The sequence below is a fragment of the Telopea speciosissima genome, chromosome 10 (genome assembly GCF_018873765.1).
Source record: "Telopea speciosissima isolate NSW1024214 ecotype Mountain lineage chromosome 10, Tspe_v1, whole genome shotgun sequence".
Lineage (NCBI taxonomy): Eukaryota > Viridiplantae > Streptophyta > Magnoliopsida > Proteales > Proteaceae > Telopea > Telopea speciosissima.
Genome location: NC_057925.1, coordinates 20,215,854 through 20,239,381, shown reverse-complemented (window position 1 = coordinate 20,239,381; position 23,528 = coordinate 20,215,854). Strand labels below are relative to the sequence as shown.

Below are 23,528 nucleotides of genomic sequence, written 5' to 3'. Positions count from 1 at the left end.
AGATGTGGTTTCAGAAAACTGAAACCGAGTGTAAATCCGACCTTCACAGGGGCTCAGGACAATTTTGGTCAAGGTCGGATGCAGATGTGGTTTCAGAAAACTGAAACCGAGTGTAAATCCGACCTTCACAGAATCCTTCTCAGGAAGGTAATTTCAGGGTGGTTTCTTGCAGGTCTGAAACCACATGTAAATCCTAGCTAACCAGGGGCTTAGGATAGTTTTAGTCAAGGTCGGATGCAGATGTGGTTTCAGAAAACTGAATCCGAGTGTAAAACCACATACCTGCAGAACCGAAAATTGAAGGGTTTCTCACTAGGGATTCATTTTCCAAGGGGTTTAAAGGTAGGGAGGCTTCAAAAAAACTTCCTCCTAGGTCCATTAGGGTTCTAAGACCTCATTAGGTCCATGTAATCCCATGGATTTAAGAGAAAACAAAGAGAACCTAAATTAGGACATAATATGGTAGAAACCTTAAATTTCTTAAATGGAAAGAGATTACTTAGGCTTAGGGCTTGTAATGGAGTGAAATAACTCCACCATAGTCTAGGTTTAGAGGTTCCATCGATTCCTTGGGTTCCAAGAGAACCCTAGGTTGAATTTCTCCCATTTCCCAAACCTCAAAAATCAAAATAGATGAAGAGATGTGGGTTTGAATGACTTACCTACCCCCAATATAGAAGGCTCCATGTTGAGGCTCCAAGAAGTGCTCTTCCAACCTCCAACCAAGTTTCTCCACCCTTCTTCCTCCTTCTCTCCTTCCTTCTTCCTTCTTTCTTCTTTCTTCTTTCTCCTTTCTCTCCTCTTTCTCTCCTCCACGATTTAGGTTAGATGGGAGAAGAAATGAAATGAATGCTTCTCCCCCCCCTTTGTCTTATTTAAAGAAAATGGACCTTGGATCCTCTAAGTTAAATGGGTCAAATAGCTAAATGGATAGTTTAAGTTAAATGGGTCAAGAGTTAAATGGGTGGATCCAAGATAAATGGGTCATTAGGCTAAATGGGTAGTTTAAGTTAAATGGGTCACCCAAGTTAAATGGGTACTCTAAGTTAGATGGGTCAAATAGAGTCAAATGAGCCTCTTAACTAAATGGGCCTGCCCATAGGTTTCAAATAGAAAAGAACCCACTTGGGGATGGGTCCATCCACCATGGGATTATAAGCCCATCACACGCTCCCTTAAATAAGTGGGACCCACAAATGGAATATTCCCAACTCAACTAAATTAGCCCGGGCGGTCTAAATCTTGACCCGCACTTCGAGGGCATCGAGGAAAAGGGTAAATAAATAAAATTAAGGGCTAGAACTTACTATTTCCTTTGCCATGGGGTGTCAATGGTAAGCCCGTATCATGGTCAATAATTTGTAACTGGGTTTGACCACCAGTGAGAACAGCTCACCAGCACGTGGCAGTGATAACCACACGTCACGGGGAAAAATAAAAATTAATTATGATCCGGGGTGCGGGTATAACACCCCACGTCCCGACCAGATTGGCAGGTCTACTGTTCTCCTAGGATGATGCAAAGGATCTTCCTGTTGGTGAGTGGGACTTGCCCGCCTTGCGAGTCTTTCCGATCTTTCACCCCTAGGAGGTGACCTCCTAGGGTTTGGCTCTTATCAAGGTATGGGCTTTGTCCTTGGTAATGGCAATGCCCTACGGCGGTGGGACGTTGCCCGCTGCCTCAGATAGTTTCGAAAGAGTATTTGGTCATTGAGGATTTGTCGCTGCAAGTCATTGATGTGACCTACAGTTGCTGGTACGTTAGGGTCAGGTACTGCCTCCACGACTACTTCGTTGTTGAGGTCGACTACCTCCATGGTGGTTCTCAAGGTTCTCCCTCTCCTGGGAGTCATGAACATTGGCTCTCCGACGAGAGCTCTCTGGTGGAGGTGACCCATTCCTCTCCCTCGCAGCGTTGGTGGAGGGAGCGGCCTTCTTACCCCATGGTGCCATTGAACGTTTGAGGAAGCGAGCTAGTAGATATGGTTGGCTAGCGTCATTCCCATAGACGGCACCAATCTATTGCATCAAGAAATCGTTTGGTGGTCCCTTTGAGTGTCGTAACCTATAAAAGAATCTGGGTGACAAGGGAGAACTGGTTGTGAATTCACCTAAAGGGGAGGGTGAATAGGTAAAGGTAGTAAAATTAAAAATTATGCGGAAATAACCAAGTAAAGACAAGCAATAAACAAGCAATAAAACAAAGAGTGATACAAGAGATTTATATTGGTTCGGCCAACACTTGCCTACGTCCTCTCCTCTCACCTCAGAGAGAATCTCACTATAACAACTCTTGAGTGTGAGCAAGAGAGCTCGTACAACTCTTGAATAATGAGTAAGAGAACTCAACAACAACTAATCTTGAGTTAATGAGCAAGAGGACTCAATCTACTCTTGATTCCGAGCAAGAGAACTCAACCTACTTATAATAAGTAAAAATGAATGTACTAAAGTATTAGAGTTACCTCAATCTTTAGTAATGAAATGCTAACTTTCAATCTTGAACTTTAATGCAAGTTGAATGAAGGAAGCTAAGTGAGATTGAATGCCTTGAATGGGTGCTTGAATTCTCACTTGAGAGTGACTTGTTTTTGGAGGCTCTTGATTATGATTAGTAGTGATGTTCAGAGCCATAAACAAGTGGGTATTTATAGGCTAGATGGCTTAATTTAATTAGGAATCTAAATTAACATCGGATTCCAAAAAGCATATATAATCCGGTATGCTGGATGCCAATCCGGTATGTTAGATTACCTAATTTCCATATTGAATAAAGGAGTAACGGTCAAAATATAACAGTAATATATTGATCCGGTATGCCGGATCAGGGTAAAACACAGGCTAAAACAGATTCGATATGCTGGATCATAATCCAACGTACTCCAGAGGGCTACTGCGACCATTTTCTTGAGATTCCCATTGATCCAGTATGCCAGATTGGGAACCGGTATGCCGGATTGGGTAGTTTCAGTGAAAATAGTCCAATTCCAAAAAGGTGTTGGTTTGGGGGAGTTCCAACACTCAATGGTCAAGTGTCTAAGGGGTCAAATTACCTCCTAAGGACATTCTAAATGGATGTATGCGTGCATGTGTGCATTGCATCAATTGTGACTTTATCATTACAAATACTTGATTACAGAGTCTTCAATTTGTCTTCAATCTTCAATAGGCTCTTTGGTTAGTCATAGCCTTTAGTCTTCAAGGTTTGACTCTTTGACTTCAATGTCTTTGGAACCATCTTGAGGCGTATTCTTGTATGCATTTGTATTCGCTCTTGTGTACGCTCCCCCTCACTTGGTGCTATGCTCTCATCTAAGCATCGTACACAAATGTTAGTCTAAGAGAGGCTTTATTTGTTATCATCAAAATATGGTTAGGAGTATATGAGGTCTTTTCCTCAACACCGGTGTGGTTCCGGCCTAGGACTCTTCGATGCCTAAGTTAGATCTCTCTGAGCAAACAGATGAATAGTTAGAATTCAAGATGGGTTAATGGGGTAGAGTACCTTGGAATTTATAGTGGAGTGAGGCGGTGTGGAGAGTCCCAGTTGGTAACGAGTAGTCCTCGTAGTAGATCAGCGTTCCTAGTTGGTAGGATTCATCTCTTGGTTGGTTGCTCCCCCATGGGAGGTAGAGTCCCAGTAGGGAAGATGTTCTCGGTAGATAGACATGCATGCGCCCTTGTATATTGGATAAGGTCCTTGGTGCATGAGTCCATTCGGAATTGTACCTCTGGTAGGTGGTACCTTTAACTGATGAGGTGATGTACATCTCGTCGGTGATGTTAGTAGCTTGCGTGTAGTACTTGGTCTTGGACCTTGGACGTCTTTGTTGGTTCTTTACCTTCTGGGCCAATCAAGTGAGGTGTAAGGTGGCCGGGTTTGGGATGGTCTTCCCTCTTAGGCCAGGACATGTGGCGGCCCACGATTGGCCGGTATAATTTTGGTTTATCATCGGGTTCTGTAAGCAAGGGCCACGGCCAATTAAGCAAGCAACGGTCTTGGATCTGCATAAGGATCTATGACCTTGTGGTGTTCAGGGGAGTGTAGTCGGGGCTTCCCGCTCGATTAGTTCTCTCTGGGCGATGCTCAGTTTTCTCCATCGGCAATCAACCTTCTCCTGTCGGCGCTCTGTTCTAGTCCGTTTGCTTTCTCTGCAATCATCCGGCACTGATAGTTTATTCTCCTGTGGTTTGGCCTCGATTACTTTCTTCCAAGATTGTAGTACTTCGGCCATGTTGGCGAACTCATTGCATCGCTCCAGTAGTTCTTTCATTGTTTTGGTCTCATGCCGCATCAGGTCCTTGATGAGGTCGAGGTCTCTTATGCCCCCAGCTTGGGCTGCATGTTGAGTCTGGTCGTCTAGATCTCTAACCTCCAGGGATTCCTTCATAAATCTTATGACATATTCCCTGAGGGGCTCCCCTGGATTCTGTACCACATTCAACAAGTTGACTGTGGTTTTCTTCTGTTTTACGCTGCTTTGGAAGTGGGTGATAAATTGTTCGCAGAGTCCTACGAAGGAGTTTATCGATCGAGGTTTAAACCTTGTGAACCACGAAGTGGCCGCGCCTTTGAGGGATGCAGGGAAAGCTCGGCAAGAGATGACCTCCGATCCACTATACAGGGTCATCATCCCATTGAAGTAGTTGATGTGATCGTTAGGGTCCGTGGTTCCACTATAGAGCTCGAAGGTGGGTAACCTGAATCTGGAGGGGAGAGATGCGCTCATGATTTCTGCCGAGAATGGAAGTTGGCCTGGTATGGAGTGTGTTTCACCTTTCGTCTGCTTCTACAATCCTTCCAACTTCTTGTCCAATTCTCGGAGTCCTTTATCTAGCTCCTTATCATGTGACTGTCCGTCACGCCTGGTGGCGCGCCCACTATGAACCCACTCTCAACCCCTCCTTGATGTTTCCTCCTGCCGTGAGTTTTGATGTGATGACGAGTGGTCACGACGTGATGAGCCTTGATGTGAACGTGAGGGACTTTCTTCACGATAGGTTCGACTCGGCCTTGGTGTGCATTTTCCTCCTAGTCGCCCCTAGAATACCGATCTTCTGTTTGAACCATCCTGATTAGGTTCCATTGATCTGTACGTCCGTAACGCCCCACGTTCCGATCGGATCGGCAGATCCGCTGTTCTCACGGGATGATGTGAAGGATCTCCTTGCTGATGGGTTAAACTTACGCGTCTCGCGAGTCTCTCCGATCTTTCACCCCCAGGGAGTGACCTCCTAGGGTTTTGCTCTTATCGAAGGATTGGTTGTATCCTCGGCAGTGGCATCACCCTCCTGTAGGAAGTCAGCCCTCAGATAATCCCGAAAAAGATTTTGGTCTGGGAGGATCTGTCTCTGCAAGTTATTAATCTGGCCCACAGTTGCCAATGCGTTCGGGTCAGGTACTGCCTCCACGACTACTTCGCTATTGAGATTGACTACGTCGACGTGCTCGTTCTCCGTCTCTTGAAGTTCATGATGATTGGCCCTCCGACGAGAGCTCTTCGGTGGGGGTGTCTCATTCCTCTTCCTTGGAGCATTGGTGGAAGGAGCGGCCTTCTTACCCCGTGGTGCCATTGAATACTTAAGGAAGCGAGCTAGTAGATACATTGGCTAGCATTCCCACAGACGGCGCCAATCTATTGTGCCAGGAAACCTCCAGTAGGTCCTTTGGGTGTAACAACCTGCAAAAGGACATCAAGGACAAGGGAGAACCGGTGTGGTTCCGGCCTAGGACTCTCTGATGCTTAAGTTAGATCTCTCTTAGCAACAGATGAATTATTGGAATTCAAGATGAATAATGGGTTGGAATACCTGAGTATTTATAGTTGTGTATAACGGTGTGGAGAGTCCCAATTGATGATAAGTATCCATCGTGGAAGAATCTATCTTGTAGCAGAGTTGTACTTGGAATAGCTCCTTGTGAGATGTAGAGTCCTAGTAGGGAAGAGGTTCCCTAAACGTCCTCTTCTCATGGTGAGTTTGATTAGGTTTGTACCTCTTTGAGAATAGTACTTCCTTTGGTATACCTCCTGATCTTTTAGTGATAGGATAATGTAGATCTTGCCAATGACGTCATGGTTGGACTCCGTGGCATGAATGGTAGACTTGGTCTTTGGGGTGGCCTCTTGGGTCCTATTCCTCTTGGTCTACCGAACTGGTTCTGTCGTGGCCGGGCTTGAGCTGGCCTTCTCTTCGGGTCAGGACACGTGTCCTCTCGGGATTGGCCCGTATATTTATGGTTTATCAGGATCATAAGCCCGCTCCTCTGGTTCGGAGGTATTTGATTTCGACGTCTTCGAGTCCACTTGAAGACACTCAATGCTAGCTTTGACTCTTTTTAGTATTCTATTTTCCCTAATATTTCAGAGTTTAAATCACCTCCATAGGCCGATTCAACCCTTAGATGCCTTTTAATATTTCAGTTTCTTTCTTTTAATCTCAAGTTTTGGGTCTTTATTACCTAGCAGTGGGCGATCCCTTTCTGCTGAAGCTCAGTTCGAGATCCTGTTCGAATTTCATGTTTGGTTCTTCATTCTACCGCCAGATCTAGTTTCAGTCTCTCCCAGTTCCTTTGTTGTTGGTTGTTCCGACATTATAACTATTCTATTTAGGAGGACTAGTAGTGAGGATCTCTCACCTGGAATTGCAGATTCAACCATGACCATATGACTGAGTTTGAACATCTGAATTCTTGTTGGACTTCGGTCTGGAATTATTCAGTTGCGTGATGATCTCTGCTTTGTGTGTCTGAGTTATCATTTCCTCACCATGGAGACCGGCCCTTTGCATCAGCAGCAGGGAAAAGGCAAGGAGAGAGCATGAGTGGGATGGTGAGATGGGTTGCGTTGGCAGTAGGGTGGCGGCGGAGTTGTAGGAAAGGGGTTGTAGGAGGAGGAGGAAGAAGAAGAAGATGAAGGGGGTAATATAGTCTTTTACTAACACTTAATAGCCATTTTTGCCGGAATGGGTAAGAAGATGAAGGGGGTAATATAGTCTTTTACTAACACTTAATAGCCATTTTTTCCGGAATGGGTACGGTTGATAGAATCTTTCGAGTTCAGGGGAGGAAGAGTTATTACCCAATACCAAGGTTGATAGAATCTTTTGAGTTCGGAGGAGGGAGAGTTATTACCCAATTCAAGGGGAGGGGGGGGGGGGAGTAATTTACCCAAAAAAAATATTAAATGCAGGGAATGTTCAAGTACGTTCACATACGCGAACATTCACCCCCCTCAAAAATATTATACAAACTATAAATGTTAGGATTTGAAAGCGATAAAAAAGGGAATACCCTATCAAGAAAGAAGTCGAAGACAACTAACATTCCCCTCTAGAACTTCTTAGAGAAGAATAATACCAATTATGTCTACATACCCACTACCAATTAAAATACGTTGCTGCCAATTAAATCTTTCAGCATTATTTTTCTAGTGGCTATCTTGTCTGCATGGGAAAAGAGAGGGCCTTAATACCACTAGTACATTCTCATTATTAATTAGGGAAAAAGAACGACGTCTGGTTACGTTCCTCCACGTTCACATACAAGTGACTGAAGTGAATGTGAAATGATTGTTCCGCCCCTCTTATTGGATGCTTCTATCTGTTCCCTCATTGGCCCCCACACTAGTGCACGGACTGTGTAGGAAATGTTCTTTTTCCCTATTAATTATATGCAATTGAGTTTTTTTTATCCGGGACCATAGTGTACGCTAGTACGCCCTGAGTTTATCTCTCCCATCCCACAATAGAGAGACATATATGTCATTTCATTTCATAAGTTGAGAGAGATAGACTCAGGGCGATGCTAGCATGTGTCCTATTTATATTTTACAGAAGGGGTTCAAGATTTAGGGACAAAATAGAAAAATTAAAAAAAAAAAAAGGGAGGGTATCAAATTGGGGGAAGAAATAAACAATTTTTCTTCCCTGTAAAACAAACTTTCATCTCGATCTCTTCCTTTCCTGATAACTTACTTAATCCCTAAAATACACATCGTCCGGCCCCTCCCTTCCTTAAACTACAGATGTGTGGTACTAAGGAGAGATGACGATGGTTGTGCAGTGTGTGGCATTCAATAAAGAGCCAAGGAGAGATAGATGATGCTTCCGTGTCCCTCACGGCCATATTTTCCAACACTCTTAACGGCAAAGTCCCAAAACCCTATCCCATGACAAGTGTGTGCCATTAAATTAAATTAGAGCCCACCGCCCACCGCCCACCGCCCAGGAGGGATGAAGACGTTTGCATGCTTTTCACAGAAATATTTTCGAAGACTCCAAATCCCTTGCTTTTCACGGCCTTAGTCATAATAATCGGCTATGACCTTCGTAGTATGAAATATGAACCACCCACTCGTTGGCTTGAGTGACTGACAATTGACATCTCTCTCTCTCCCTCTCTCCCTCTCTCAACCAAGTCCACTTATTCACAATCCAGATTAGGTACGAAATTTTGGCATTGTGCTGAATTGGAAACTAGCAAGCCAAAATGCAAGTGGGACGACGCTTTACAAGTAGAAACTCCATAATAATTCAAACAAAAATCTATAGAGGACAGAAAATCAAGACTCATAAGTCCACATGATCGTGATGGAGTTTAGTTTTTGTAGTAATCAAAGATTTGACTTCTAAGGTTTAGCGTTTGGTGGAATATCATTTTTGTTGCTTTTTCTCCCGAAGGCATTATTAATAGAGTCTAGATTGTTTGGTTTCTGCATTTGCATCCCAACATTTGATTCTGATGGAACTTCAGCTTCTTCTTCTTCTTCTTCTTCTAGTTTTCATTCTTCTTTTTGGGAGCTCATTGAGGCTAGAATCCGTTGTCGCCGGTGGAAGTATCGTAGGGAATGAGACAGATCGACTTTCTTTGCTCGAGTTAAAGACGCAAATTGATGATCCGTATGAAGCACTAAGTTCTTGGAATGATTCCATCCATTTCTGCCATTGGGTAGGGATCTCATGTGGCCACCGTCATCAACAACGGGTTATCAGATTGGATTTACAAGGGAAGGGCTTGGGAGGAAGCATATCTCCTTCCATAGGGAATCTCACTTTTCTTCATTCCCTCAACATTTCAAACAATAGATTCCATGGCGAAATCCCCCAAGAAATCGGTAATCTGATTCGACTAAGAGTAATTCGCTTCTCCAACAACTCTCTAGGAGGAGATCTTCCTACTAGCTTTGCCAACTGCACTGGTCTTGTAGAAATTTCCATTTCCCGTAACAATCTTGTCGGGAAGATTCCGGTTGAACTATTTACATCTTTGTCGAAGTTGGAGATAATTTCTCTTGATTACAATGGTTTAACAGGAGAATTACCAGCTTCTTTTGGGAATATTTCAACCGTCCAAGTTATCTCATTATCTGGATGTGGACTGAAGGGGAGCATTCCAGAATCCCTTGGTCGGCTTACAAATTTATACTTTCTATCACTAAATGGAAACAATCTAACTGGTATGTTTCCTCTCTCGCTATGGAATCTCTCATCTCTTAAAGTTATCTCTGTTGCACGAAACCAATTGCATGGGAGCCTTCCACGAGACATAGGCCTCACTCTTCCAAATCTCCAAATGATCTCAATTGCGGCCAACTTTTTCTCTGGGAGAATTCCGAAGTCCATCTCCAACATTTCGACACTCGTACATATTTCTCTCGCTCAAAACATTTTTATTGGACCAGTCCCTAACAACTTAGGAGATCTTCAAAACCTTCAACAAGTCCATATTGGTGGAAATCAATTTGGAGCGGGGGAAGCTGGTGATTTAGATTTCCTAAATTCTTTGGTCAATTGTACATATCTTCAGAGGTTGAACATACAAAGAAATGGTTTTAAGGGTCCCCTTCCCCACTATATAGCCAATCTCTCAACACAGCTCTCAATGCTTGCTTTAGGAGGGAATCAAATATTTGGAACCATTCCTGCGGGGATTGAAAATCTCATCAGCTTAAGCTTATTGGGCATGGAATATAACTTCATCGAAGGTAATATTCCATCTAGTATAGGGAAACTTCCGAAGCTTCAAGTATTGTACTTGAATGAAAATAGACTTTCAGGACAGATACCTTCCTCTATAGGCAATCTCACTCTTTTGACTGGACTCCATTTAGAAGCCAACAACTTGAATGCAAGCATTCCTCCTAGCATTGGGAATTGTCAAAACTTACTGGACCTAACCCTTAGTAATAATAGCCTCCAAGGCCAAATACCTAGACAACTCTTTCTTATTTCCTCCTTATCAATATCTCTCTACTTATCTAATAACTCTCTGGTCGGTCCCTTGCCAATTGAAATTGGTAACTTGAGGAGTCTTTCTTTATTAGATATCTCCCATAACAAACTGTCTGGGCAAATTCCCTTCTCCATTGGTAGCTGTAATAGTTTGGAATATCTTTATATGTGGGGTAATTTGTTTGAAGGAACCATTCCTCAATCTTTGACTCTTTTGAAGGGGCTTCAAGATTTAGATCTCTCACTCAACAACTTATCAGGAAAAATCCCAAAAGATCTAGAGAAACTTTCAGCATTGCAGAGATTGAAGTTATCCTTCAATAATCTTGAAGGGGAGGTGCCAACAAAAGGAATCTTTGGAAATGCAAGTGCAATTTTTGTGAATGAAAATAATAAGCTTTGTGGGGGAATTACAGAGTTACGACTTCCTACATGTCATGGATCTACGAAACGAGAAAAGTCCAATGTTTTTAAAATGGTTTTCGTAATCATCGGTGTGGTTCTAGGTTTTCTTTTGATATCTTCCTTTCTTGCTCTTTATTGGATAAGAAAATCAAAAAGTAAACCTCCATCCACACCATTAGTAATTGATGACCAGTTCCCAAAGATTTCTTTCAAAGAGCTCTTCCAAGCTACTGGAGGATTTTCTTCAGCTAATTTCATAGGTTCTGGTAGTTTTGGCTCTGTATACAAAGGGATTATCAATCAGGATGAAACAATTGTTGCAGTCAAGGTACTCAACCTTCAAAATCCAAGAGTTTACAAGAGCTTTATGGATGAATGCAAAGCATTAAGAAACATTCGACATCGAAATCTTGTCAAGATTTTAACTTCCTGTTCAAGTCTTGATTCAAAAGGGAAGGATTTCAAAGCCCTAGTTTATGAGTTCATGCCCAATGGGAGTCTAGATGATTGGTTACATCTGTCGATGGAGGCACATAATCATTCAAGGAATTTAAGCCTTCTTCAAAGATTAAACATCGCAAATGATGTGGCTTCTGCATTGGATTACCTTCATTACCATTGTTATACGGCAATTGTTCATTGTGACTTGAAGCCAAGCAATATTCTATTAGACGGTGATATGACTGCACATGTCAGTGATTTTGGTTTGGCGAGGCTACTTTTAGAACCTGATGACAATTCATCTGATGCTCAAACTAGTACCATTGGGATAAAAGGATCTATTGGCTATGCTGCTCCAGGTAACAAATACACCATACAATTTTATTTTTAGTTATCAATCAATATCTTAAATTTTTATTTTGTAGATCTAACTGTCATTTACTAAGCTGTTTATATTTTTTCTAATCAGAATTCTTTGTAGGCTGTTAAACATGACCCAAATGATGATTTAGAAAAAGGGACCAGATCTAAAAGATCCTGTTTATTAGGTTAATACTTCAATCCAACTATTATTGGATATTCAGAACTTGATCTTAATAGATTGAGTCTTTCAACACAGTTTTATATCTTAATTACAGTAGATCATGGTTTTATCCATATCCATTTCAATTAGGAATTCATTATACTATTAATGCATTGGACCATGGTATATACTTGGACCAAATTTAGATTGAATTCTTTTTAACACAATCAAAAGACCCATGGTTCTCAAATTGAAGAAATAACCATGTAACTCGTTACTTTTGAATAATATGGTCACAATTTCCCTATTTTACTGTAATTTCTTGTATTATATGAAAAATATGCATCTCCGTTTACCAAAAAAAAAAAAAGAAGAAAAATATGCATCTCTTATTGTTAGACTAATAACGAGAGGTTTCAATATTTCAGAATATGGCATGGGTGGAAGGGCAAGTATACATGGGGACGTGTTTAGCTATGGGATCCTTTTATTGGAGATGTTCACAGGAAAAAGGCCAACAGACCAGATGTTTACTGATGACTTAAATCTCCGTAACTTTGCAAAGGCAGCTTTACCTGCAAACGTGATGCAAGTATTAGATCCCACACTCCTACCCAAGGAAGGACAAAGAGAAGAAATTGAGAAGGGTGCTATCAACATAACTGAAGGCCCTAGTCATAAGATAGATAAATTGCAAGAATGCGTAACAGCAATAATTGAAATGTCACTCCAATGCTCTATGGAATCACCAAGAGAACGTGTTCAGATGAACGATGTTGTGAGGGAACTGCATTTAATCAAGGGAAATTTTCTTAAAGCATGAATCAATCAAGGCAGAGCAACCATAAATGATTAAAAGGTGATTATGATTTATTGCCTTTGTAATTATTGTGTTATCTTGGCCGCTTAATGCTTATGAAAAAAACTGGGAAAAATAAATTCTTAGATCATATGACAAAGGTAGATTTTTACAAATGTTGTTATCTTATATCTTGTCACCTTGGCGGCTTTTCAAGCATTTATGATAATGGCTAACTATGGTCTTGGCATCAGCAACTCTTGCAAAAAATGCCTATGGCATGTTGATTGAATATATATTCAAATGGGTTAAAATTGTGTTCACTTACTCTTTCTTTGATTTCAAAACTGAGGTTACCCCTTGTTACTCATACATCACCAATTCTTTAGAGTTGAAAAAACTATAATTTGAAGAATGGTTAGTTATGTTGCAATTGCATGTTATTAAATATTGAGAGCTACAAATAGTTTCTTTAAAAAAACATGTTTTCATCGATCCTAAGAGTAATATAAGTAACTTGAGTAATTCTGTGGTTGTGCAGTATGTGGATTTCAATGAGAAGGTTCAACCGTTCAAGATCAATACTAAGAATGGAAATTGATGAGCAACTGGTGGAGTGTGATACAAAGGAGACAATGAACAATTTTTAAATAGTTTTTTATCCTCTTTTCAATTTCCTTTAGTATATGTATTTACATTGAATAACTAATATTGGTAACTCTCCTGTTAGCTTCCATTTACCAAAGGGATAACATATATCAAGTTTCTTATGGTTTGATTTTCTTGCCAAGATTTTTTATGTGTTATTTTATAATGAGTGCTTGCATATATGAGGTCTTAATTTATATCAACTGTCTGGGATCTGTGGGACCTCAGGGATTTGGCTTCCAAATTCAAAGGGAGAGTGTCTTATTTTGTTGATCTGATGTGTTCTAGATATTTGAAGATTCTTGTCCCCCAGGATCGACCTAAATCTCTCTTGGAAGTCTATTGGTGCCCACCCCATCCTAGATGGTTTAAAGTTAACATTGATGGCAGCGTTCGCTTGGTAATTCTGGGAAGGCGGGTGCGGGTGGAGTTATTAGATATTCTAATGCTCAGGTGATCGATCTATTCTTTTAGATCCTACTTTGGTGTTACTTCAAACTTCGAAGCAGAGTTTCGTGCGCTGCTAAAGAGATTGGATTAGGCTAGAGAACTTTGCCTCATTTTGGTTCGAGTGTGATTCAACTGTAGTGGTGATCATGACTTTGAAGCTGATTTTTCCATGGTTTTCTCAGCTATAGTGGTTTGGCTAATAAAACAATTAATAAAACTTAGCAAGTAAATTGCAATAGTAAAACAATCGTTTATAGTGGTTCGGCCACTTATGCCTACGTCCACTCCTCTCACCTTAGAGAGAATTCCACTAATAAGAATCTTGAGAATGAGCAAGAGAACTCGTACAACTCTTGATTAGGAGCAAAAGAACTCACACCACCAACTACTCTTGATTGACGAGCAAGAGGACTCAACACAATTAACTACTCTTGATTTCGAGCAAGAGGACTCACAACATATAATAAAGAAAGCTTTACTAAGTAAGGATTACCTCAACCTTAGTGAATGTGTAGCTAACTTCCACTTTGAAGCTTCAATGCTAAGTGAATATAATTAGGTAGACAGGGAAGTGAACTTGAATGCTTTGATGAATGAATGCTTCAACACTTTGAATGTTCAAATTCGAATGCCTTTGCGATGCTTTGATTAGTCTTAATTGATTGTCATTAGTCCAAATGAGCTTACCTATTTATAGGCAAAGGTGCTCAAAGCATCTAAGGTTCATTGCCATTTTAGGATATAATTCTGTCCTAATCCGGTTTGCCGTTTCCCAATTCGGTATGCTAGATCATGGAATCTATCCGTTGTCAAACGGCTAATTCCCAACAGACATATTGCAATTTGGTATGCTGGATCTGATTCGGCATGCTGGATTCTCAATTCGTTATGCCGGATCAGATGTAGCACATTCCGGTTGCTCTTTGTGAGCAAACCCTGAGATTGCAAACAAACATGTCAAGATGGATTTGGCATGCCGGATTCGGATTCGATATGCCGGATCAGCTGATTTTGCTGAAAATGGCTAAGTCCATGTTTGGACAAGTGTGGGGCCATTTGCTTGGGTTAGGTCCATGTAAAAACACCTCCTAGGGTCACTCTACATGTATGCATGCGTGAGTGTGTGCATTACAAATGGACTTAAACTTTAACTACATCTTAAAACAAAAACATTGAACACATGCTTTTAAAAGCTCTTGTATTTGAGATGCTTAAACATGGTCTTTGAACCTAGTCCTTTTCTCAGTCTTTTTCTTCACACCATTCTTTGATACTTTGTCTTGGTTCAACAAGTTTGTATAAACTCCCCCTTACTTGATGCTTTATTTGTTGTAAGGTCTCTATACAATATAACACAAGTTAGTTCAACTAACTTATTTGTTATCATCAAAACCATATAAGGTGATGTGTGGATTTTACCCCAACACATTGCTTTCGTGAAACTAATCCGATGGCAGCTGATTTTCTGACTAAATCGGCTACCAAATTTGAACTTTTGATTCCTATTGATGTTTGGCCAACTTCGGTTGTAAAGGAGCTCAAGTGTGATGCTCAGGGAAGACCAAGATTCCAATGGCAATAATGTGTTTTGTTTCTTGTCTTTGTTTTTGTTTGGTTGCTTTTTGATCCCCTGCTGATGGCAATGCCGTAGGTGGGGGTTTGATTATATATACAGTGTTTTTGTTGGTTTTTCTGGAGATGTCCAGTTTGTTTGTACTATCCTTTTTGTTTTTTTTAATATACATGACCTTTTAGTGAAAAAAGGTCTTAATTTATATAGTCATTTTCACATAGATAAGAAGGGTAAAAAATAGAATATGGATTTTATTATTGGATTTTACTTCACTCCAATGCCAATAGAATTTGTGGTTCAGGATTGGGACGGTTCAGGTTAGATGGATCTACCTTTTTGGAACCAAGACCAGAAACGTTCCACTTTATTGATTTATTCCAAACATTGGACTCAATACCGATTAATAATGGGATGGTTTCGTTCCCATTATTAATCGGTATCAGGTCTTAATCGGTTTGAATACCAAAACGCTAGTTAAAACAGTTTTTAGCATGTTGGGCTATATACAATTTATGACTAAATTAGACAAAATCTATGAAATCTAAATCCTATGTACTCAATGGCCCATTTCAATAAGAGACATGCTTGGCTCAAGAGAGTGAAAAACCTAAACACCCATATAAACTCCTATAGTTGTGCAATTTCAGCTACGGTTTCGCCCACAGCTCCTAATAGCTCGCCTACACTCTCTGTCCCTCCTTGTTCCTCATGTGCCTTCTGGGTTACATCCCTTGTGCCTTCACCCGACTCCCCAGTCTCTGCGTGGAATACAAAGAATTGCGTATGAAACCAGGTCAGAACCATATGGTTTGTTCAATCCGGCCCTGAATTGGGTCAGATATGCTTTGTCCCAAGCCAAGAGCTGTAAGAGCACTACCACTTCCAATGCTTAATGTGTCTTATAGGCTTTCATGGTGTTCCCTACAAGGATACTTACAACTTATTGTCCCCAATCTATTGTCCCCAATCAATTTGGAGAAGATGAGTTGTAGGTTTTTTTTTTTCTTACAAGGGCATTTTTGTCAGTTCAGCCCTTGTTTTTAAGATTGTTAGTCCTACTGTCTACACTAACACAATGGGGGCATATGTTAACTTTTAAGAACCTCAAGGAAGCATGCAGAATTTTCTAAAACTGAGGAGTGTTTTTGTAATTATGTGATACCTTAGGGGAGGTAAGTGAAAATTTCCCTTATAAGATCTAATAATAATATACTAAAATATATTAGTATTATAATGTCTTTTTATACTATAAGATATTAATGGAAAGAGCATGCTACTTGGTGTTGTGCAGCGTGTGGCCCACCCAGACACTGGTCGTACAAAATGACTGTTGTGCCCTCGGGGTTTTCCACTTTTCATGGGGATGCGACGGTCATTTTGCATAGCCCTGTGTCTAGGTGTAGGGGCTATGCACTGCACACAACCAGATGGCGTTTTTTCTCCCTGTATTTAAAATTCGATACTCAAGCTGAAGCAAATTTTAATCAATTCGGTTAGTTTGGCTTATTTAGTTTGGTTCCAATTTCGGTTTGATACAAATTTGACACCCTGAAGAAACTAGTTGAAGAAGTTTTTATTTATTTATTTATTTTTTTTTGGGGGGGGGGGGGGGGATAAAGCTGAACCATTATTCTGTGCATGTGGGATCTTTATCACCTGTGGTTCCCTAACAAGGGGGGACAAAATGACCATTCCACCCTTGACCGAACACTCTGCCCGGGTGGGGTCCGCCTCCCTCTTATTAGAGGCACTAGAGGAATTGTACCGGTCAGGGAATCGCAAGAGATATTTTTCTGTGCATGTGCAACCGCTAAGCAGTCTTTTGACCGTCAAAAAAGTTGTTAGAGTCACATGTGATATTAGGTTGAACCAGTGGTCATAACCAATATTCAAAATAAGGGTCAAAGCCAAGATAATCAAACAGATCTATAATGGTTTTCGATTATCCATCACATTCTACTAGCAAGTATGGAGCATAAGTGTATGGTCTTTATCACCTATAATTCCCTGCTTGTCTATTTCTTTAAATTCCTCTCACAAGGGGCGGAAATGACCACCCTACCCCTTGCCCAAACACACTGCTCGGGTGGAATTCACCCCCTATTAAAGGGACTTGGAGAAATAGACAGTGCAGAGAATTACAGAAGATAATTTTCGGTGAATGTATAGGTGAAAATACAGGGACACCCCCTCAACTACGGCTTGCTTTCATGTACACCCCCTCCTCTTTAAAACCTTTCAAACACACCCCCTCATCTATTGAAAGCTTGTAAATTAGTCTTTCAAACTAACTGCGGTTAAGTTTTAAACCTCAATACTCACCCAAGCCTTTTTTAGGACCAAATTGCCCAAATTTAAAGTTTGGAAGACAAAAATACCTTGACTATCTCCTCACCGTTGCTATCTCCTTGACCCCCACTCTCCGATCGCCGTCTCCTCGACCTTCCACCCTTGCTCTCCGGTCACTGTTGCTACTCCTCCGGTAAACTCTCTCTCTCTCTCTCTCCCCAAACCATTCAATCTCTAGGAAGTTTCTTCGCCTTCATCATCATCTTCATCGCATAACAATAGCAGCAAAAACTCGTCAATGGAATTGGATATTTTGGCCTCAGTGAGAAGACGCCAAAGTGCATTATGAACACGTTCATCATCATTTTGGCCACAAAACTAATATGCATTGTGAATACGAACACATTTAGTGAGAAGATGGTACGTACTGAGGAGAGTTCCTCTTGGTCCGGGACGTACCTATCGTAAATGGATTGAGACAGGAGGTTTAACAGGGAATAACAAGATGAATCAGAGTTGGTTTGATTTGAGGAAACCACGCCCTTGGCTTAACATGTAAGTGATGATTGGATTTCAAATGCTACCTCTTCTGATAGTTGTTGTGTGTGAAAACCTCCGATGCCCGGTTCACCCACGGATGAGCCTGTAAAAAACCGAGTGAGCGCAAGAGAGCCGGTGTGGCTTCGACCAAGGATTCTCCAACGCTCAAGTCAGGTCTCCAGTGCAACAGCGTAACAGCTTAGTAAAAAGTGATCTGAGAGTTTGAGCTCCATACCTGAGTATTTATAGAATGAGGTGAGGTAGGTGGAGGAGTCCTTGCATGGTAAGAGTCCTTTGTTGGTAGGGCTCTTCCGCGCGGGGCGGAGTGGAGAGTTATTTTTGGGATCGGACTCTCACTAAGGTAAGAGTCCTTATTGGAGAGCGATTCAGAGTCTCGTGGGATCGTGGCTCGATCCTTATCCTGTGATTCTCGGGCTGTGCTGTCGTGGCACCGTGATCCCTGGTGGGGCGTTATGGTAGCTTCTGTGGAGGGCTCGGCCTCAGGTGGCCGTGGCCTCGGTGCTCGGCCTTGGGAGGGGTGCTCGGCCTTGGGAGGGCATGGCCTCGGTGCTCAGTCTCGGGCAGCCGTGGCCTCAGTACTCGGCCTTGGGCGGCCGTGGCCTAAGCGCTCAGCCTTGGCCTCGGCGTATGCGGCATGGGAGTTTCCCCTGGTCATGTGGGAGCTTGATCGAGTCATGGAGCTCTATCTTGGGCCGACCTGTCTGGGCTCGGCTCAGGGCTCGGCAGGCCCGAGCCTCGGCCATGGAACTTGGCCATGTTGGGGAGATCACTTCCTCGCTCTGCACTTGGTGTAGCACTGCGCACTAGGTGCTCGGCCCAGTTCGCGACGGGCTAAGTGTTCGGCCTCGGTGCTCGACCAAGCCGGAAATAAAGTGCAGCCTCTCTCTGGGTGAATGGTTCGGCCCGACCTTGGACGGCTCGGCTCGGACCTGGGATTTGGTCTCAACACATCCACGTGGTGACCTCTGGTTGGTTAGGAGATTTATGACTCATCAATAGCTTTTCTCTTATTGGTAGAATTTAGGTATCCAATGTCTTCCAACGTTCAATTACAGAGAAGTAGGAGTAAGATGTGCTCCTCACAAACTTGGACTCTAGCAATTCAACTTCAAAACAACTTGGACTCTTAAATTCAAACCTACAGATAACTACCTCTACAAATACGTAAAACCAAACAACCCACTTCACTCTATAAGAAATAAGTTACTTTAGAAAACCTTCCATGTACTCCTTCCTTAGATATACTCGTAACAGAAGATAAATATCAAGAAGAATTATGTGAGTCAGTACTCATACATGGGGTTCTCGGCATCCATGGGTGAGAAGGCGCAGCTAAACTGTATGCTCAAATGAGATCTATCAATGGAGGGGTTCCCTAAAAAGAGAATTCTAATGTGGTTGAATTGAAGATCTTATTCGGGGTCGGAGTGCCGGTTTTGGCATTGTTGGGGACTGGTAGTTGTTAAGAAAACAAGGCCCAGAATGACGATTTGCAGAAGAAACCGAGAAACAAAGAAAGCACACAACACACAACACCAAAGATTTACGTGGTTCACCCCCAAGATGGGAAGCTACGTCCACGGTCGAGCAATAGAACAGATTTCACTATCTTTTGGAAATATTACAAAACCTCTCATACAGCCCTCTCCGAGATAAGAACATTATATAAAGAAGCCTTAACCCGAAGAAGTACAAGAATACCCCAGGACCCAGAAATTGCCAAACCGAACAGAGTCGGACCAAAACATAATGTATATCCCAAAATATACCGTTTTGAAATACTCGACGAGCCCAACACAACAACCAGCCCCCTAGGGGGATGTACGCCATTTTTCAGCAATCCGAGATCATTTCGAGGCCGAAATGGCCCTTCGAAGATCCCAACGGCACATCAGGAGCGAAAATCAAGCTTCACCAATAACAGTATTTTCATGTTGGTTCGGTATTGGAAGAAGAGGAGGGTTGTGAACGACCCCACCATTTTGGGGTCGCTGAAGAGCTTGCCAGGAATGCCAAGGAAGTTCAGCTTTTAAGGATCTGAAGAAGGCTACCAACAACTTCGATGAGAAGATGAAGCTTGGGCAGGGTGGATTCGGTGTGGTTTACAAGGGGTTGCTCCCATAGGAAAAAGACTGAAATTGCAGCCAAGAAGTTTTACAGGGATAACATGTGATAAGAAAATAAATAAGAGATAGAGATAGAGAGAGGAAGGACACAATAATGTAACGTGGTTCAGTTTAAGGTAAACCTACATCCATGGCAATAGTAATACTCTTTATTATCTCTTCCATAGCATTAGGTCCTTATTTATGGACAATATACAATGTTTTTGAGAAACGGTTCCTCCATTAAAGGAAGTAGGAGGTGTCATGAGAACATTTAAGGAAGCAAGAGGTGTCATAAGTAATCCAATATTCTTATCACTTATTCTCCTTCCAACGGTAACCTTTTCTATTGAAGGTAAGTCTTGCTGGTCCTTTGTGGATGGAATCCTTTGAGATAAATCATCTCCTTTGATTGGGAGATTGTCTTGCTAATTCTTTGAGGATTGAATGCCTTGAGATAAATCATCTCCGTTGATGGAGGGATTGGTTCTAATACGCCCCCTCAAACTCAAGGGTACTTTAGCGACATTGAGGTTGGACATCAAGAATTCAATTCAAAATGTAGTTCACACTATGCCTTCTCTGATGGACATTGAGGGGTCCTTAGGATCGATTCTTCCCTCCACTGTTAATGGTTCCTCCCCCCTCCCTGCTGGAGCTTATCCCTCTTTCAATAATTTGATCGCCATCAAGCTTTCAAACAACAACTATTTGTTTTGGCGATCACAGCTGCTCCCTCTCCTGCACAACTATGATCTCATTGGGTATGTTTGGTTCTAATAACATGCAAGGGATCGATGATTTCCTCTGGGAGCTCACCGCCATTAATCGCCTCAAGAGATGAAGGGTGGGGGTTCGAGGAGATAGCAGTGGTTCATAAGAGATTTGGGAAATGAGGTACTTGAAAGGGTTGGAGGACTTAGAGTAATTTGGTCTTTTTTTTGTTTTGATCTATTAAGGTATAAAGGGTAATTTAGTAACTTTATATTTTCTGTTAGTTAGGTAATAGTGAATTAATTCGGTGGACTCACTCAGAAAATTTTGAAAATGAAAAGATGTAAAAGAAAACATGCCATAGTTGAGGGGGTATCCATATATTTTCACCAAGAATTAAGGTGACCCTCTGCTCTGTCCGTATTCTCCTCTGTCTAACTTGGAATCTGTCAGGGAATCTGTCAGGGGAGGACATCTTCTATAAAATGACCCAATTAATGTAGGTAATAGGTCTTCAACAAAAAAAAATGTAGGTATAGAGCCCAACTCATTGATGGGCTGCCAGCAGTGTGAAAGGAATCATATGCGATAGTACGTCCACCACTGTTAATTTCACATGGCATGTCTGTTGTTGGACAATAGAGTTGCAGCAGTCTTCACTTTTGGAGCATATCTTGAATCCTCAAGGAATTTTTTTATTTATTTTTTGATTGGAAAGTCAAAAGAGAATTGAACTCGTGACCTCTGATTTGTGTGGTATTGGCCTTTGCCAATTAGCAACTCCTTTTTGGGGGATTTTCACACGGAATTGTGCCTTATCCAAGAAACTAAAATCTTAGTCCTTTAATGGGGGATTAGTGAGAAAGTTCAGTTCATTCAAAACATTGGTTTCATTGCAATGAGTATAAAGCCAAAGAAAAAAAGGGTTTAATTTTAAATTTGTTTGTGACACATTTTTTCACGAGGTTCATTGATATTTTTGTTAAGATGATAGGAAGGGGTGAAGACATTGGTTTCTATATACTCACATAATAGATTATGGGTCTAAAATGTATTTTGAAACGAGAAAATAAAGAAGTTGCATTCTACATAGCCTTCTTAAAACATTGGTTTCTATATACTCTATTCGAGGTGTTGTTTATCTGATCACTTGAAAATTATGAGCTTAGCTAAATAATAATTAAATGACCTGTAACCAAGGCTCTAAAACTCAGGTTTCGATTAGGTTTCGACCAACCAGAAAATGAGTTCATCTCGATTTTGACCATATCTCGATCGAAACTTGGGACTTTCTCCAAGTTAACTCGAACTTTGGTTTCGAGGCCCATAAGTTATTTTTTTGCCCTGATTCTTATTGTGGTGCCTATTTTTGACATTTTAAACTCAATCCATGCATTAGTTTTACATAGAGAACACTAAAAATATTACGTGTATTTTTTATCCAAGTTTGATACTGTATATTATTCTTGGACATGGTATCAAATAAGGTTTGACCGAAACATAACTCCTTCAAGATAAACGAGATTTAAACAATCTTGGATTTGTTATAAAGCTTTGTTTTGACAGCTTTCCAATAAGTACAAGATTGCTTAAATCTTATTTATATTGAAGGAGTTATGTACCGATCAATCTTAATTTGGTGTGCGTGAATATTGTCAAAATCACTATGAATGAAAATATTTTTTTGGACATCAAAACAAATGAATATTTTATTGTGCTTTTGGTTTTTAACACTGTTTTACCAAATTAAGATTTATGAAATTTTTAGATTTGAGAAGAACTTAAGCATTAGAAAGTTGAAAATTGCACCTACCGACGAAAATCCGATTTTTGTTCTATTATTGGGGGGTTGATTTTTTTTCTTTTGGAATTTGATTTTTTTAACTATTTTTATTGGATTCAAATAAGGGATTATTTGCTTATTTATGAATAATATATTACGTAAATGAAATACAAATACAAAACGTTTACTTAAATGATATAAGACATAACTAAGTGTCTATCCTGGTTTCTGGAAGTTTCTGGCATAAATACCTGTCTGTCCTAATTTCGAGTCAAATTTCCCCTAGTTTCGATGGGCATATGTGTCAAAACCACTGAAATATGGTCCAAACCAGTCGAAACCATCGAAACCCGATCGAATCCAGGGATTTTATAAAATCCTCTTTCAACTCATCTCGGAAACTTGAGAAACCGAGTTAATTCGGTGATTTCGACAGGTTTCGATCGAGTTTTTGTTCCATGTCTACAACTATAAGCAAACTATGGGCATATTTTAGATTTCTAACAACATAAAATTTTCCAATCAACAATGTGGATTGATATAGATATAATTTTAAGAATAAAACATGCATTTTTCCCGTTACAGTCTTTTTCTTCTATTGATAAAATACTCGGAGGGTATGTATATTGAGGCTGTTTACATATGTTTTTATATTAAGATGGCCTTAGGGCATGGCAAAGGTTCATCTCACATTGTATATGGTGCCTAGCTATCCAATGGGAATGAAAAATAAATTATGTCATGTGCTTAATTTTTTATAAAATTACATTAAGATATGAAGCACATTTAAAGGTTAATTAGCAGTTAAGCTGCCAAATGTAGAATAAAATTTCCTATATCATTTAGATATAGTGACAAAGATAGTGGGAGTAATGGGTTAATTTAGCAAAAATCAGAATCTAATTATCATCAAATGTTGGACATATGGTGTTAGTAGATGAAGAAGATTCCAACATGCATGTTGGATGAAACAAGTGTTAATGTTTATTAAGTATGATTATTTATAT

General features: G+C 40.8%; 1 protein-coding gene and 1 long non-coding RNA gene across 2 annotated transcripts; one reads left to right on the top strand and one right to left on the bottom strand.

Annotated features, from left to right (window-relative positions):
- Nucleotides 1–8,917: 8,917 nt before the first annotated feature.
- Nucleotides 8,918–16,450, bottom strand: LOC122641819. Its single transcript, XR_006329967.1, has 3 exons — nucleotides 16,440–16,450; nucleotides 13,776–13,780; nucleotides 8,918–9,127 (listed from the first exon to the last, which is right to left on the bottom strand). It is a non-coding gene; the product is annotated as an uncharacterized LOC122641819 (long non-coding RNA).
- Nucleotides 10,357–12,447, top strand: LOC122641818 (probable LRR receptor-like serine/threonine-protein kinase At3g47570). Its single transcript, XM_043835122.1, has 2 exons — nucleotides 10,357–11,435; nucleotides 12,028–12,447. Exons 1-2 carry the CDS (start codon nucleotides 10,397–10,399, stop codon nucleotides 12,420–12,422), a joined length of 1,434 nt encoding a protein of 477 aa, XP_043691057.1. The 5' UTR covers nucleotides 10,357–10,396; the 3' UTR covers nucleotides 12,423–12,447.
- Nucleotides 16,451–23,528: the final 7,078 nt, after the last annotated feature.